The 16583-nt window shown below is 41.5% G+C and overlaps 1 protein-coding gene across 1 annotated transcript; it reads right to left on the bottom strand.

Annotated features, from left to right (window-relative positions):
* Nucleotides 1-803: 803 nt before the first annotated feature.
* ANAPC5 (anaphase promoting complex subunit 5) lies at nt 804-16092 on the bottom strand. The gene is made up of 17 exons (XM_075516255.1): nt 15858-16092; nt 15666-15745; nt 14719-14828; nt 14126-14321; nt 12831-12897; nt 10968-11069; nt 8990-9180; nt 7962-8043; nt 7121-7210; nt 6003-6184; nt 5387-5522; nt 5080-5154; nt 4174-4295; nt 2929-3036; nt 2257-2404; nt 1516-1678; nt 804-1127 (listed from the first exon to the last, which is right to left on the bottom strand). Exons 1-17 carry the CDS (start codon nt 16059-16061, stop codon nt 913-915), a joined length of 2271 nt encoding a protein of 756 aa, XP_075372370.1. The 5' UTR covers nt 16062-16092; the 3' UTR covers nt 804-912.
* Nucleotides 16093-16583: the final 491 nt, after the last annotated feature.

The raw sequence follows: 16583 nt of genomic DNA, 5'->3' as shown, positions 1-16583 counted from the left end.
GATGTTCAGCTTTTATGTAGTCACAAGGTGAAAGGACTGGCACCCCCGTCCCCAAGGCTCACCCACAAAAGGTTTACACTCACAAAAGTGCAACCCCATCTGCCTTGAAATCCCATACTACATCTGAAATGAAATTTTCTTCCAAAACGAGGATCTAATTGCTAGAAGTCAACAGCAGCATATCGGATATTGAGTTAGTTGTGATCTTCATTTATGCACCCATAAAACCAGAGCAGGTAAATTACACGCAGCGCCTATGGGAGAACACGTACAATAAAAACATTTCAGCTGAGCTGGGGCTTTTGTTTAGCGCTCTTTACTTTTCTCAGCCGCTTTTTACACAAGGACACATGTAACAACAATGCCGGGACTTTGCACCATTAGATCTCTCCAATTGAATCCTGTTTTTTTCCCCTTCTGCCAGCACCATCTGTTTCTACAGAGTAAACAGCGACTGTAGACAGGTTAAATGCAAGGACTCGTTTTAAATGAGACTCCCCATTCTATACCACTTCAAATGAGCACAAAGGAGCTTCGCCTACATTTTCCACTAGTTTTTGTACCCCAGTGTTCACAAAGCCAGCACTGATTCTGAAAATGTCACTACTAAGAACAGATATTACTTCATCGTGACTGTGCTACTCCCCTCAGCGTGTTTATAATGCAGCCAAGAGAGTCTTTTCTCTCCCCCCCCCTCCCCCCTTCAATTCTTATTCTTAATTTCAAGTACAAAATAAAAGTGAAATGGGTGGAAACCTATGTTTTCCCTTAAGTCATTACAAACAAAACACAAGTTTGTTCAATAGAAGACCATGATTTATTGGCAGTTATTTTGAAACACGGATGACTGAATATAATAAAAAGACATTTGTAAAAAAACAGGAACACAAACAAATCTCATCTTTAAATGCATCACTTGAAGGCATTGATTAAGGGGACACCATGTGCTGGCAGTTCCTGGTGCAACTGACGGAACAACATGGCACATTTGTTCCTTTCCTGGGTCTTGCCTAGGGTGTGGAACAGCCGGGCTTGGAAGTAGAGAACATCTCTGAGCTGCTCTTTGCAGTCCACTTTGGCAAAGTAAGTCTTGGCTTCGTTTAGATTCAAGATAGCAGATTCCAAAGCTGTGGAAAAAAGGGGGACAGTCATATTTGAGATAGTATCACAATAACAACTCCAAGCAATTCTAAGGAGCCCAATTATAAATTCCTTAGCTTTTCAAAACAATTTGTGTCTTAGCAACATGGTTTTTCAGCTAGTTTCTGTTATTCAGCCTTTGTTGCAAAATACGGATGTGAAAGTATGCAGATAAACACAATTCCATTATAAACACTGCATCTGTTGAATAACTAATTCCAAATGAATTTTGCTATCCGATAACTAGGTAACACGCTCTGCTGTATCATTTAAACTTTTTTAACAGTGATCGTGTAGCAGGACTCCAATATATACACTGGTTTGCACTTCTCAACTTCTGAGCGCAGTTTCAGTGAGAATTACTCTTCACACTACCTTCAATTTTCTTTTGTGGAGTGTAGGAAGCTGCAGAAGCCACCTGACATTTGGCCACCAAGAACATGGCACAGCCTTTGTCCAGGACAGCTCCATGGGCCAAGACGGGTTCTATTGCCATGTGCAGAATATTCAGGGCTTGTTCAGGAATGCCAAGGATCAGCTGAAAGAGAAATACTTGCTGGTCTAATACTGGAATCCACTGGTAAGAGCAGCTTCTTCAGAGAAGACCAACATAAGCCGCATCTGTTTCTAACACCACAATGCACTACAGACAAGGATGTAAATTTTTTCCACATAACCTTCTTTTAAATCAAAACTTATTACTAGAAGGGAGCTACTATCTGAAATGATTAGGCATGGCTTCTCTACTGCAGTCAGTGCTGACAACCACATCTCTGACAGCTCACAATAAACACTATAACTGAACTCCATTACAAGCATTATTTTTAATTCAAACACATGCCAAACTGTGCTACTAGAAAGCTAAATACTAGCAGAAAAAATAACAACTGAGGAAACGAAGGCAGGGCCAGTTTATGTTTGCCTGCTTAATTATATGCGATACACATGAAACTTGACTTTTATTAACTTTCTCAAAAGATTTTACATTTCGAATATACTTCTTCAGAATCAATAATCTAATTCTGTGTTCTTAAATCTCACAGGAGAAAAAACAGTATCCTGATCCCCAGAATAAATGTTGCCCTACAGCCCTGTGAAAACACAAACCAGACGTACCTGGGAGAAAGCCAAGTTCAGCACAGTTTCAGAAGCCAAGTACTGTAGACTATATTCTCGAGAAAGGGCAAGAGCCTGCAGCAGGACAGGCAGCGCTATGGTATGACATGAAGATCTCCAGTAGAGCTCTGCTATTGACAGCAGTACGCTAACCAAAACAGAGGGAAAGAATTACAAACATTTTCTTTTGATGACAAATGTCCACTTGTTTCCCAAACAATTATTCCATCCATAATGGTATTGATTTTATTATGAATTACATTGCCGCATATACAATAAACTTCAATTGCACCCTTAAGAGGAGATGCCACCGACATACAAAAGATTAAATAACACTGTAACTACTCTGAAGGTTAGCACAAAGGTACAATTACACACAATTCCTATTGCCTATTTATTTTGGATGCTGTGTTTCCTTCTTCTGTAAGACTTCATGGAACTTTAAACTAAGTTTACTACCTTTTAGTTTACATATTAAAGATGACTAGGTTTCAATTCCACAATATTTTGAGGATTCCTCCATACCATGATTAACAAATGAAATTATTTTGTAATCTCCAAGTCATAGTAAGTAATCTGGAAACTAGTGAAGTGTGAACACAGACAAATTGAAATGGCTGATTCTAATCACTGCAAAGTGGCTTTAATACTCTGAAAATGAAACATTCTTACCTAATCACCATCTCAGTGTTCTTGATTTTCTGGCAGTGGATCAACAATTTCTGCAAAAGTTTGTGAGCCTCTGACATTTGATTTTGGGCTTTCAATACAATGGCTTTTCTGCAGTGGTAGAAAGAAAACATCACTGATCGTATTTTTATATTTTAGATACAACTCTGCTCTTCAGAACACAGTAAAATAGGTCTCTATTTTGTGACCTCTGTTTCTTGTAACTGCAGAATGGCATTCTGACAAAGTGTACGCATGCTATACACACCGTCAGGGGGAAAGACGGGTATCTCTGATTCCAACTGGACAACTCCCAGGCCGAAAGGATCAAACTCATAAAACGGCTTTAGATAGAAAACAGAGATTGCCAAAAACAAAGGCCAAACAGGCAGCAGAATTGGGAAGGCATGCCAGCTAGAAAGCACAAGTAATTATTTGTAAGAAAAACAGGTATGAGGTAAAGTAGCTAAAATTGGCTTGAGCTAACAAGGATACAAAGCAACAGGGAAAGAGCAAGAACACAGCAGTAGGGGATGTGTACAAACGCCCTGAACCCAGACACTGAGTAGAATATTTAAAGATCAGGGAAATCACAAACAGTCCAATTCCAGAAGGACAAGCATCAGGTCACACAGCATGAATACTGATCTTCCGGCTTATTGGCATTGGCTGTGTTTTTAGGTGCTTTGCCTCATTGAAAATCAAGAAGAAATTGCTTTTAACAGTAAGTTGTTTTTCATACTCAGCAAATAACAAGTTTTAACCCTACCTATTTCTAACATATCATTCTTATTTAGAAACAAGAACCCATTAAGGTGAGAGAAAAATCATATTGTTCCATTTTGTAGATGTGGAAACCAGGACACAGATGAAGACGCACTCAAGCTCAGGCTAGGCCTGAGATCCCTAGCTATTTGACATAAAATTCTGCTTACTTTTGAGTACAGTTACCATGGCAGATTTTGAAGAAGTATTTTGTATTCTCACAACAGATCTACAGCTCTAGAATAACACCAACTTCAGCAGTGCTATTCCAGTTCTTAAAATGTCCAGGGAAACAACTAGAAATTTTTATGGCAGGATGTACTCTAATGGAATAAGCACTACAGATGAGACATCATGACCGTAATTAGTTCTGGAAAGGGAAGAGCATGTAAGCACATGTGATTGCCAGCAATCATTTTGCTAAATTTTTCATTATCTTCATAGGACACACCTGCAAGTGTATGCAGATTCATGATTTCTTACCTGTATACGCCTTCAATGCTATTAAGTGCTGTAATTCCTGCTACAAGAGAATCTGCTATATGATATCTGCCATCATTCATGGCTCTCTCAAACTGTATTTTCTGATCAAACAGCATCCAAAGCTAAACAAAGAACATCCAAGGAACAAGTTTCAGAAGTTGTGCCTGCTCATTTTCTAATCCCAAGTTAGAACTTACTTTTTATTTTCCTCTGTGGATATTTATGTCTAGACACAACTAACTCCACTGTCCAATTACTGGATTTACTAAATTACTGTCCTCAACGGAAATGCTCAGGTCTGGATTAATGTTTCAATACCAAAGCTCACCTATTTGAGCGCATTTCAAGTAAAAAAGCTCTTTTAAATCATTACTAATGCTTTGAAACAGTAGACTTGTTCTGTAGCAAACACAGAAGGACCAAACTATATTTAATGGAATCTTGAACATGTCAATGTAAATACTATCTTATAGACTCATGTGTTTCCCAGAGTCACACAAAAACCGGCCTATTCTCTCAGTTACTTCTGGGTTGTAATATATCAAAATAAGTAGCACTACTTAAACAGAACTTTGAAGCTCCAAATCAATGCAGAACATGTAATTCCTATATATGCTCATGAAAGAGATGTATATTCCTCTGTCAATGACATTTCTATTTAAACAGCTTTTTCTTAGGAGGCTATGGTGAGATAAATGTCTCGCCAGTCTTAAAACAACAGGGGCATCTTTTTCATGCTTTTGTAGAAAAGTTTATGCCACACAGCTTCCTGTCAGGTCATGAGCCAAGTTAAATTAGCAAATGTATAGCCCAAGGCACACAGAGGAAAGAATTCAGATGCAATGGAATTCAGATGCTATTGTATAGTAGTTACATAATTTACAGACTAAATTATAAATATTCTACCTGTGCATGCTGACTGTTGGGAGGGAATCTTTCCTTTAGGTGTTTCAGTATTTCAGAAGCAGCTGCAAAGTATCCCTGTAACACAGAAACAGCACTCTGATTAACGTACACTGGGGCAAACACCACTCCCCTTGATTTAAACACAACCTTCACAGAAAGAACTTGCCAAGCAAAACCGCTGTATTTTCTTCACCCCCAACGCAGACATTAAAGGCTGAAGAAAACAAGAGTCAAGTCTCACACTCTCCGTCAATAACACCCACACCTCACCCAAATGACATTTTGTGCAACTAGCCATAAAACTCACCTGCTCTGCATGTAGCTCAGCCAGGTGACACAAGACTACAGCAAAGGACTCTGTGTTATTCTGCTGAACGCCCACGTTCACAGCCTCCAGACTGTTCATGCTCAGCAATGTTTGGGCTTGTTGAAGTGCCATGGTGCTTGTGCAAGAGAAACATCTTTTAGCTTTCAAGCAACAAACAACAACCATTTTTAATCTATGGTCTTGTTATGACAACAGTCTACATTTTCTGGTAAGCCAGGGGCCTGGGGAAGAATAAAAACTTGTAAAACAACTGCAATCCAGGAACTCTGGACTATGCAGGCACATCAAGTACCACATACTGCAAGCTGCGCACAGTCTAAGCACAGAGATGCTGAAACTGGGGGCACAGGAACAACTTATGATCTATTTGCCACCACTAAATGGAAACTCAATCTATTCTCCAGTATGAGTTTTAAAGGAACACAAGAGAATGGAAATAATTGCACTCAGCCTATACTGAATCACAGTCTGATTGCTTTATTTTAGTACGCTGGAGAGACAGAGTCACTTGTTACACCTATATAAATAACTCAAAATGCATTATGTGTGAACAAGTACAGTGAGCTAACCCAAGAGTTCAAAAGAAACAAAATACCTGCGGCCGTATAATCTCCAAATGGCAGTCTTCTGTGCTATACTAATATCAATAAGCTCTGACAAGCTGTGTTTCCAGTGCAACAGATCAGAATCTTTTAAGGCATCCATTAGCTTGTTGGCAGCCTTTCCTGCAAAAGCTCTTTGCTGAACCAAGGACTGTATTCCCAGGGAAGCAAGGTACTGGGAAGAAGAAAAAAAAATACCAACAGCATTGAAAGACGATAGAGTACACTATGCTTGCAAATTACACCGGAGCAAGAGTTCTAAACTAAGAAAAAAATCCCAAAGAAAAAGAGGTGGTGTAGAGACAAAGAAACACTGCTCCAGGCATTTCTTTAAATACCCACTTATGCACACCCACATATATGTGAATGCCATTTTGTTAGATGTGAAAGGTAATTTCCACTCCCCCACATAGAAGTCTTAAAGAGGATGACAGGACTTGTACCTGGATTTCTTCAATGATAAAACAGCTGTGAAAACACAGAGCCTTCCCTCCCCTTCCCCACGAAGTGGCCATGTCTGCTCTCATCTCCCAACATCAGCAGTTCAGTTCCTTTTAGAACAGTTCTCTTAACAAAGAGATTGCAGATCTTGGGGAGGACAGAACTGAACATTAACAGCCAACAGATTCAGGGCACAAAACTATCTAAGGGGAGGGCTGCCTTGCAAGATTTCATAGCTGGGACAGAGCCATACAAGTAAACATGTCCAAAGCCCTGCCAGAGGCATCAGCACTGAGTTTGAGGGAAGGCAGCGGCATAAGAACCTCCCTTAAGCACCAGCAGATTGTGCTACAGGCCTAAGGCCGAAATGGTACATGGGGCCAGGCTAGCAGCCACAGAGAGTTCTTCTGCCTGAAAACCAAACAAGGAAGAAGGACAAACAGTGAGCCTTGCAATAATGCACTGGTATTAAAGCAACTGAACTCTGGTTTGTTAATATGAAGAGTAAAAATAATAGAAACAGCTAGATTTTGGAGTGTTAAAACAAATTTGTTTAAATTCTGTTACATATTTTGAACAGACCAGCCACAAAACCCAAAACCCTCTCACGCACACCTTACCGCATGTGTTTGTCCTAGAATAAAGTTAAGGATAAATGAAATGGACTTACCGGCAAACCAAAATGTAAAGATTTGTTTACAGAGTGCTCCAGCAGAACACAGCTATCGAATATCTTCTGCTCCAAGATGTACAACCAGCTCTAGCAAGGAGAAAAGTTAAAACCTCACTGCAAATAGCTAATGGCTGCAGCACTATTAACTTCTCTTACTTTTTGCACAGAATGCACAAAAACTCACTGGAAATGCAAACCACCCTTCAGAATTAATATGATACTAAGGAAACTTCTATTAAATGCTGCACAGCAAAATACATCAAAAGCGCAGCTAGGCTGGGACACTAGCTTGACAGCAGTCAACGCGGGAGGTTCACAGAAACTCCATTATACAGTTAACTGTGGAAAGCAGTGTCTCAGGAGTTTGATACCATTGATGCCAATTCATTGTAACAATAATGTTAATTACATAACAAAATACAGAGGAATCCAAGTCTTTCCCTCCTCCTTTTTATTTGCTCAAAAGAAGGCTGATTACTCTTTGAGAATCCAATAGACAGTACGGAGGAAGTTTAAGAAATACTTTGTCTCTTTAAAACATATAAGACTAAACTTCGAGCTCAGTACTGAGATCTTTGTACTCTGGGATCACAACTGCTGTTTAAGCAAGTAATCCTAAATTGCAACAAAACCATCCCATGATCTCCCTGCAGTTTGTTGCTCTGGGTGACCCATCTGCCAGAAGCAATGTCACCCCAGTGTTGGGACGTCATATTTAAATTACTGATGCATTTGATAAGATAATACTGTAAGAGTAGTTCTGCAACAGTTCACTGAGCAAAGGCTCAGATAACACAGACAAAGGTGACTTAACCTCCACTTCAACACAGCTATTTACCAGGCAGTGCTGCAAGCAAACATGGTCGTTAGACTCCTGTGCAATTCGGATGGCTTCCTGAAGTGCAAGTTCAGCCTGTTGGCTATCAGCAAACAAAAAGGGAGAACATATTAGTATTCCCACAGTGCTTAAAATACAGCATTATTATACAAGGAATATTGATCTAAATTATGCATATTGCACTCAGAAGATAACTCTGATTTAACAGACTGCTAAGAAAGCCTGTATTTTCCTCCTAGCACTTCAGCAATATATTCTAGTCTTGAGGATAATAAGCAAGACAGCATCTGCAAGCCACTACAAAAATGCAACTGTAACCCCTAAGTGGGCTTTCAAACCCTGCACATGCCAATGTGCCAAGTTATTGTTTGAACAGGGGCAATATTAAGTATCTGCCTGTGTAGAAAAAGTTGTTGCTCTCAATTTTGCAGATGTCCTTCCCATCTCCAGTCCTTTTACATGATGCATCCAGGCAGCAGTCAATAAATGCAAACCACATATGGAGATGGGTAAGCCAGCTTTATCAATAAAATAACACCCACCTCTATGGCATTTTAAAATTAAAAAAACTCAGATGGCTTTTTGTTTTTTTAATTATTCTTTTTCCAGATCATCAGTTCTAAGTTTATTTGAATGTTAAACAGAAAACCAACCACACTTTCTTGAGAATATAGCTGAAAATAGGCATTCATGTCCACTGACCTTTCTGAGGTCATGGAAATGTAGCAATTGAGAACTTAAATACCTAGGAAACAGTTGCAACAGGACACAGACAAATGTCAACTCTTACCCTGCTGTAGATGGCTCAGTTATTATGGAAACCAAATAAATGTCAAAATAAAAACAAACCAAAACAAATCAAGATTCCAAGAAAATTCCAACCCAACCCAGCTACAGCTGTCATCAAATTAGAGAAAGTCCCTTCTTCTCCTGAACAGATTTGCAGAATGAACAAAAGATCTATCTATCACCACTTACAAGATGCAACAAGATGAATTTTAGTTGTGCAGTACAATATATTAACTTACTAATGGCCAAACCGACAGTGCAGTGCAGCTAGATTCAGAGCAGCGTATCTCAAACTCCGACCGTAACCTTCATCCCCATTGCTTTTGCTTTCTGCTCCAGTGAGAATTAAACGGTCAAAATAATGAAGGAGGCTGTGTGTTGAACTGAAGACATCTTGCACTCTGAGACTATTTAAGTAGCTTAAATAATGCTAAAAATTGAAGCAAAATCAGTTTTAACTATACAGCACTAACTATACAGCACTACTAAAACGAAGTTTTTGTTTATAATTACTATGTATCTTCTTATGGAGAAAGGTTGCCTAACAAGTGCAACCGTGAAATACTGCATGGCCAGGAAAGTGCTTGATCAGAAGTTGCAGTGATACCGATACTACCTGTGCGGAATTTCTGTAAATCTTGGATAAAATTGGTTGTTTTCCCTAACAGGATCTTCCAAATGGTGTCCCATAGGCCAAGATTTGGCCGTCAGAATTATCCCACCCAGTCTGAGACCTCTGCATAGGCAGAACTCCTGTATTTATATGCTAAGCAAGAGTGGGAATGGAGGCATGACTCCCACTGTGTCTGCACTCAGGAAGATACTCAGAAGCATGAGCACTGCTTCCAAATGTCGTGCAGATAGAAAGCAGATGCTAAAACTCCGTATTTTCTTCTTGGCATTGAGACCTGGGCAGGACAACCTTTACGTCAAACAGAACACTAGAGAGGACTTCTGGAGTTGTGAAGTCCAGCCCCTGCTCTGGCAGCCCTTTCAAGGATATATCTGCAAATGGGAGCAAGGAAAATCCTGTCTGCCTCAGCCCAGGGCTACTGGGAGGAAGAGTTAGAAAGTAAGGCAGGAAAGAGCTGACTGGGGACTCAAGGGGTAGAGAATGTGCTGGTTTTGGCTGGGGTAGAGTTAATTTTCTTTAGAGTAGCTAGTATGGGGCTGTGTTTTGGATTTGTGCTGAAAACAGTGTTGATAACACAAGGGTGTTTTTGTTATTGCTGAGCAGTGCTGACACACAGTCAAGGCCTTTTCTGCTCCTCACCCCACCCCACCAGTGAGTGGGCTGGGGTGCACAAGGAGTTGGGAGAGGGGACACAGCTGGGACAGCTGACCCCAATGACCAAAGGGCTATCCCACACCATATGGCCTCATGCTCAGCACATACAGCTGGGGAAGAAGGAGGAAGGGGGGGATGTTTGGAGTGATGGCGTTTGTCTTCCCAAATCACCGTTATGTGTGATGGAGCCCTGCTGTCCTGGAGATGGCTGAACACCCGCCTGCCCATGGGAAGTAGCGAATGAATTCCTTGTTTTGCTTTGCTTGTGTGCGCGGCTTTTGCTTTACCTATTAAACTGTCTTTATCTCAACCCACAAGTTTTCTCACTTTTTCTCTTCTGATTCTCTCCCCCATCCCGGCAGGGGCAGTGAGAGAGCAGCTGCATGGGGCTTAGCTGCCAGCTGGGGTTAAACCATGACAAACTTGTTCAAGAATAAGTTCTCGAGGAACAAGGCAAATGCTCACAGCACAGGTCTGGAGCCAACTCTCAATGCGAGTTGTCTATTGCTTTCAGTGTAAATTGCTACTAAGCACCAGAAGTAAAGTGAACATCAGTAAGCAAAATTAACAGATATTGCACTTAATACTGATTTTTAAACCATGGGAGTATGAGGCCTGAAATTTCTTAGGAAAACGTATGGAAAAAGAAATGAGTTTTAGGTTTAGTTCAACAAGAATGCACGCACATAGTCCCACAAAAATTAAGAGGATTATATCTGTGCATAAAGCTAGACGTGGTTAAGTACTTCGCTTAATTAAGGCTTCTGTACCTTCAGGAGTTTCAGTCTGAATTACTAAACATTTACATGCAACTTACATTTTTATCATCTGCTTATATTTCAATATAGAATAAATTACTCCCAAATAATTCCATCCTAGAGATAAGAAATCCCTTTACAACCATTTTGGATGAAGAAAAAGATACTTACTGCTTCAGCAAAGTCTGGATTAAATTTTAACAAGTTGTTCAATTCCTTTTGTAAAGATGCTGGAGTAAGAGCCTTTGTTTCATCATTCTTCAATAAAGAAGCCTGGAATAAAAATTGAAAAGTAAAAGTAAGATAAGTAACTCAAACTGGAGGGTTACAAATATATTTTGATACATGCTTGTCAGTTTGTTATCTGCTTGGAGAAAACATTAAAGAAGATTTTCTAACAGCTCTGTCTACTATGACACTGAAACATCAGTGGCAGTTTTATTCTATACAGTATTACAGCATTCACTTTCCAGAGATCAGAGACACCAAGTAAAACAAAAGCTTATTCAAAGGACTGTTTAAAGGTACTTAAAGCCTTCTGTTTAAGTTTCCCTTTGAAGAACTAATACAACAGATTGCTCACTGGAATTACATGTATCTTCTCACAAAAAAAAAAAAAAAAAATCAGGAAACTAAATAAAAGTAAATCCTTAGTTTGCTTCAGCAAGTAGATCAATTAATAAAAAATTACAATAATCTAGTTACTAGAAAAAGCATTACTGAATACTGTATAATAAAGAGACTTCAAATTTCAGAACCCTCCTAAACATCCCAATTCCTCCATAATACTGTCATTAGAAGGAAAAAAAAATTATACACACTGGTAACAGATACTCTACATAAATCACACCTGCTAAAAAACACAGTATAACAGAATGTCACTGCAGTTAAAATCCATACTTCGCACCAGATCACTGCAGTCTGTCTAGTCTTTTCATTAAACCCTATTTCTAACTCTGCTCCTGGATAAGGGGTTCCCTATTCTGCATGTGTGTAGGGAGGCTGAAGTGCCAGCAACTGGAGCTAGATCACAGGGGTCTGTGTGCACGTGGTGCCAGCAACCAGAGCAAGTGAGAGTATGCGTGTCAGTGGGTGACCACTGGTGAACATCAAGCTGGACTTGGCAGAAAGTAGGATAAGCAGCTTGAGAGCCAAGTATTGAAACAGTCATATAAGACTGGGCCAGGTATGTTTCTCTGAACGAGACAACTGGAGGAAATCCAGGCCAACCAGGAGGTCCCAAGCCAACTGAGGGAGAGACTGTGGGGCCTTTGGGTCAACCGAAAGATGTATTTGTACGTGTGTCATGTCTTTCTGCTGGAGGCAACTGGAGACAAGACGATCCAGGGGTCAGCTACTTGATAAATTGAGCATTTAAGCCCAGTTACTGGTGGAATCAAGAAAGAGAGAGAGCGCGCATGCGAGAGCGTACATGTGTATATATTTCACACTAAGGGACCTTCATCCTCATCAGCCAGAGAAGGGAACAGGATAACAAATAGCATGCTCAGCCTCACCACTGGTTGCACTGAGGGTCATGGAGTTGCAGGAGCCTTGCCCACAACCAGGCTACTGGATTCAATAACCCCTAACAGTAAAAATCCTAATGGGACTGAGAAGTTACTTTGACCATTCAAAATGTATACAAAACATCATGTATTACACATCTTATTTTTTTAGCAAGCTATTATAAGCATGCAGCACATTTACTGACATTTGTGCCCATGTGTATTTCTGCTCCATTTTGGATTTACCAGCTGGAATAATCAACAAAACTGCACATTTAGCAGAGATCAAATCTGAGGCAAGTAGTCAGAACAGAAGTGACCTTCTCAGAATCAAATATCATCATACGGTGTACATGCCTAGATAAAACACTTTTAGCCCCAAGCGCTCATACTCAGCAACTACATGCAAGATATCAACAAATCTTTAACAGATCTAAGAAAACATCATGTCTGACACTGTGGATAAAATTGAAGGTGAAAATCATATTATGGATCATTTACTCAACTTTATTCAGAATTAACATACCTGCTGAGAAAGAAAATACTCTGCTTGTTTCTGGGAAAGAGGCCCACTGCAAGATATCTCTTCTTCCCTGATAAGAAGCACTCTGGTTAGAAACAAGGGCAATGAAATAGAATACAAGGAAATACATTTTATCAGACACTCCACACTTCTGCTTCATGCTGTTGAGCTCTAATATTAGATATTAGAGCTCAACAGCATGAAAGGAAACTAAAAGGAGAAAACTTAATACAGAATAAAATCTACTACATCAAAGCTAGCAATCCAAATGGTTTCACACAGTTTAGTTGTAATCTTCAACCTGCAGAGACCGTGTATGAATGTTACTCTAAATACACGTGAAAACCCAAAGAAAAACAGCAGATAGAAGATTTGGGATTGACATATTCGAATGGCTTTGCTCTGTTTTTCCTTTCTTCTGAAGATAGTCAAATGAAAGGAACTGGCACTTTGGCCACATACATCACTCCAGAAAACAGCTGTCCTGCAAGAGCAGACAAAAGTTTATTCCATGGAAAGACAGCAAGTACAGCATACAGCCAGACTCCAAAAGCTGTTAACTGACTCATGCTGTAGCAGAGCATGCACAAGCACAAGTTTATATAAAGACAGTTTAGAAAGTACATTTTAAATACATGGATACACAAGATGCTTTTAGGATTATTCTTACAGTGGAGCACCTCTTTAGTGGGTGAAAAGTCTCAATATTTGTTGCTCATTTTTTATGTAAATAGACACAAGTTCTTTTATTTGGAGAAGGGTGAAAAGAGAAACCAAAACCATTAAGCTTAACTTTTCCTTAGTGAGCAATCTTTCCTTGCTGAAAGTGACCTCTCCAACAGCTTTAACACATCACACACTAGCACAACCAGAGAAGTCATTCATCAGTGGGCTGTACAGAAGGGAACTGTGGGCAGCATCTGGCCTTCAGCTTGCGATTCCCTAAGTGAGCATGAGAATGGGGTACCGCCATCTTCTACGAGACACTGAGCAGAACTGTTGCCATTTACAAGTGTTACCACATGGTGGCACCAAGGAAACGGAGAGGCCACCCAGCTCTACCAGTGAGCATGAGGCTTTAAAAAGAATACAAGATTACAGTACAGTACATCTCAATATCGCAGCTGAAGTCGTTAGTTATAGGACATGCACAGGGCCTAGATGACCATTCACGGAGCTTGGAATGTTTAACAGGAGTAGCATCAAAGCTTAAGTTTACTCTGATGTGTACAGCGGTAATCTGAAATAAGACTAATCCTTGTAAAAAGCGGGAAAGACTTTAATATTAAATATATCACCTTAAAGGTACATCAAGTTCTTCTTTCTCCATTTTCCCCTCCAGTTCCTCTGTATTTGTCAGTTCCATATCACTCTCATCAGTCCCACTTTTTTTCTCATCGTTTTGAAAGTACTGCTGAAGTGCAGTATAAAGTTTATAGACCTGACTAAAAGAAAGCTTATTGTATGCCAAGATCATATGGCGGAGAAACAGACCTGCAAAGGAAAACATCTGTTATGACAACTGTCTGTAAGGCTGCTGCTTCAGAGAGAAGACTAGAGATCATAATAACCAGAAGATTAAATTGCAGCATTTAATTTTGCTTAAGTGTCTCAGCCTACCAAATGATAAAACTCAATTTTGCAGGGTGTAAATCTGGTATTAATTTAGTGGCAAATCTCACAGACTATCTGATCACAGAAAAATTGTTAAGATCAGCAAGAACTGCACAACATGCAAAAGTATTGGTTAATATGAAACATCTGAGCAAGAGAAAAATCATATTATGCAATCTTTACTCCCCCAAAAAAGAAAAACAAAGCTGTATCCTGAGTGAATTACGTCAATGATAGGTATCACATCAAATATAGCTTATGGATAACAATTAGTTACCTACTACACTTGTTTTATGAACTTCTGGCTCTGTCCCTGTAAATGAATCTGAAAGGTCATCAAAAAATTGTTCCATATCTTTCAATTCTCCTTCTGCCATAAGCTTTAACCTAGACAGGGAAAGAAAACCACAATTTTTTAGGGTATTAATATTATGCATCAAATAAAATATTACTCTATTTCAGGCATAGATGAGTAAACACAAACAGAACCAAGTGGTAGCTAATTCATTATGCCCAGAAGGTTTTTATACTCACGAGCCAAATCAAAATATATTAAATATTAATAATAAGCCAAATAATAATCAGGTTTGAGGGGTTTTTCCTCCTTTTTAAACAGTTCTTGTAATAAAGAGAACAATTAGAAAAGATTGTTATTCTTCTAAAAAAACAATTAGACTGATTTTTAAAACTGTTGCTGTTCAGTGAGTTAGCTAATGTCAAAACAGACCTTCTGTATCGTAGGAACTTTAAAACGGATGGCTTCAATGTTTGGTTTGTGCGCCTGTTAGAACTTATTTATGAGAAGTAAGAAAACTGTAAAGTACATTTTTGCTCCAAATGTATGACTTCTTTAACTATACATTTACACATTTCAGAACCCTTCTCAATAGATATCAGAGTAGATACAGAAACTACAGAGCATACATGCAACGGCTTTATCATCTTTCACAGAATTATTGACTGTAGAGGCAGTGTTTTCAAGTTTCCAACGCAAAACACAGAAACTACAAGAGGGAAGGAATTAGCTCAACAACGCAAGCGGTTCCTTAGCCTCTAGCAGCAGGGAAGCCTGGCTCGCAACGACTTCGTGCCTCCCTCCGTTACGAGCCCACAGCGGGGGCCGGTGTCCAGCCCTCGACAGCTCTCCCCCCCGTCCTCAACTGCCGGGACTCGGTTTAAGGGTTTCCTGCGGGCGGGGAGGGGAGGCGCGGCCCCGGCGCCCACCTGATGTGCACGGAGCTGGCCAGGTGCGGGCAGGACTCCTCGATGGCCTTGCGCAGTCGCGACAGCGGCATGTCAGGGCCCTGGGGAGGAGAGCGACATGTCGCGACAGGCCACAACGCAAGCAGGCCCTTGGGGTCGCCCTCCCCGCCCCCCCGGGCCAGGCCCAGGCCTAGGCCCAGGCCCGTCCCCGACCTGCAGCAGCGGCAGCAGCAGCCGGTTGAGCCGCCGCCGCTCCAGCAGGCCGAGCTGCGCGCCGGTGCGGCCCAGCTCGCTCAGGAGCACCAGCAACGCCATCTTGTAGGGGGTGACCCAGTCCTTGATGCCGAAGACGTTGGCATGCACCACGCCGTTCGTCATCATCGGGTTGAAGTAGAGGCTCTCGTGCACGCTCGCCATGACGGCACCCGCCCGCCCAGCCGCCCCGTCGCCCGGGAAACCGGCCTCGCCCGCCGGCCAATCGCCGCCGCCGTCGCCATCACGCGGGCCGCGCCGCGGCCAATCAGAGGTGGGGCTGTGCGTCGCCATCGCGGGGCCGGCTGGCGGCCAGAGCCCAGGGGAGACGTTCCGGGGAGAAGAGGATCCGCGCGGTGCTGCCTAGAGGGAAGCGGGCGGACGGCGGGGGAAGCCGCGCAGGGCGGTCGGGCGTGCTGCATGGCGCGGGGCCTCCTCCGAGCTGCCACGGCGCCGCAGCCGCTCAGCCAGGCAGTGGACTGTGGCGAGTGATGGCCAGCGTCTGCGTGGGCTGGCCACAGCCTGTTGTCACCCACAGCACCTGGTCATATCTCCTCCGTTGACACGGGCCTCCATGCTGCTCCCGCCACGGCCCGTGGGGCCTGTGGGGACCGGGGTTGGCAGCTCGGTGGGGCCAGCACCCGAACCATGACCCCACGAGGTCTTAGGGACCCTCGTGGCCCTTCG

The sequence above is a fragment of the Mycteria americana genome, chromosome 13 (assembly GCF_035582795.1).
Source record: "Mycteria americana isolate JAX WOST 10 ecotype Jacksonville Zoo and Gardens chromosome 13, USCA_MyAme_1.0, whole genome shotgun sequence".
Taxonomy (NCBI): domain Eukaryota; kingdom Metazoa; phylum Chordata; class Aves; order Ciconiiformes; family Ciconiidae; genus Mycteria; species Mycteria americana.
Note: the sequence above shows the minus strand (reverse complement) of the source record. Positions and strands in the feature narration are given on the sequence as shown.

Excerpts from the sequence above, each read along its gene's own strand:
- ANAPC5 (XM_075516255.1), bottom strand. The coding sequence starts at position 16,061 with ATGGCGAGCGTGCACGAGAGCCTCTACTTCAACCCGATGATGACGAAC. Across the intron at positions 14,322-14,718 it reads TCATAAAACAAGTGTAGTAG|GTCTGTTTCTCCGCCATATG; the intron begins GTAACTAATTGT and ends TTTCCTTTGCAG. Across the intron at positions 4,296-5,079 it reads CCAACAGTCAGCATGCACAG|CTTTGGATGCTGTTTGATCA; the intron begins GTAGAATATTTA and ends TTCTTTGTTTAG.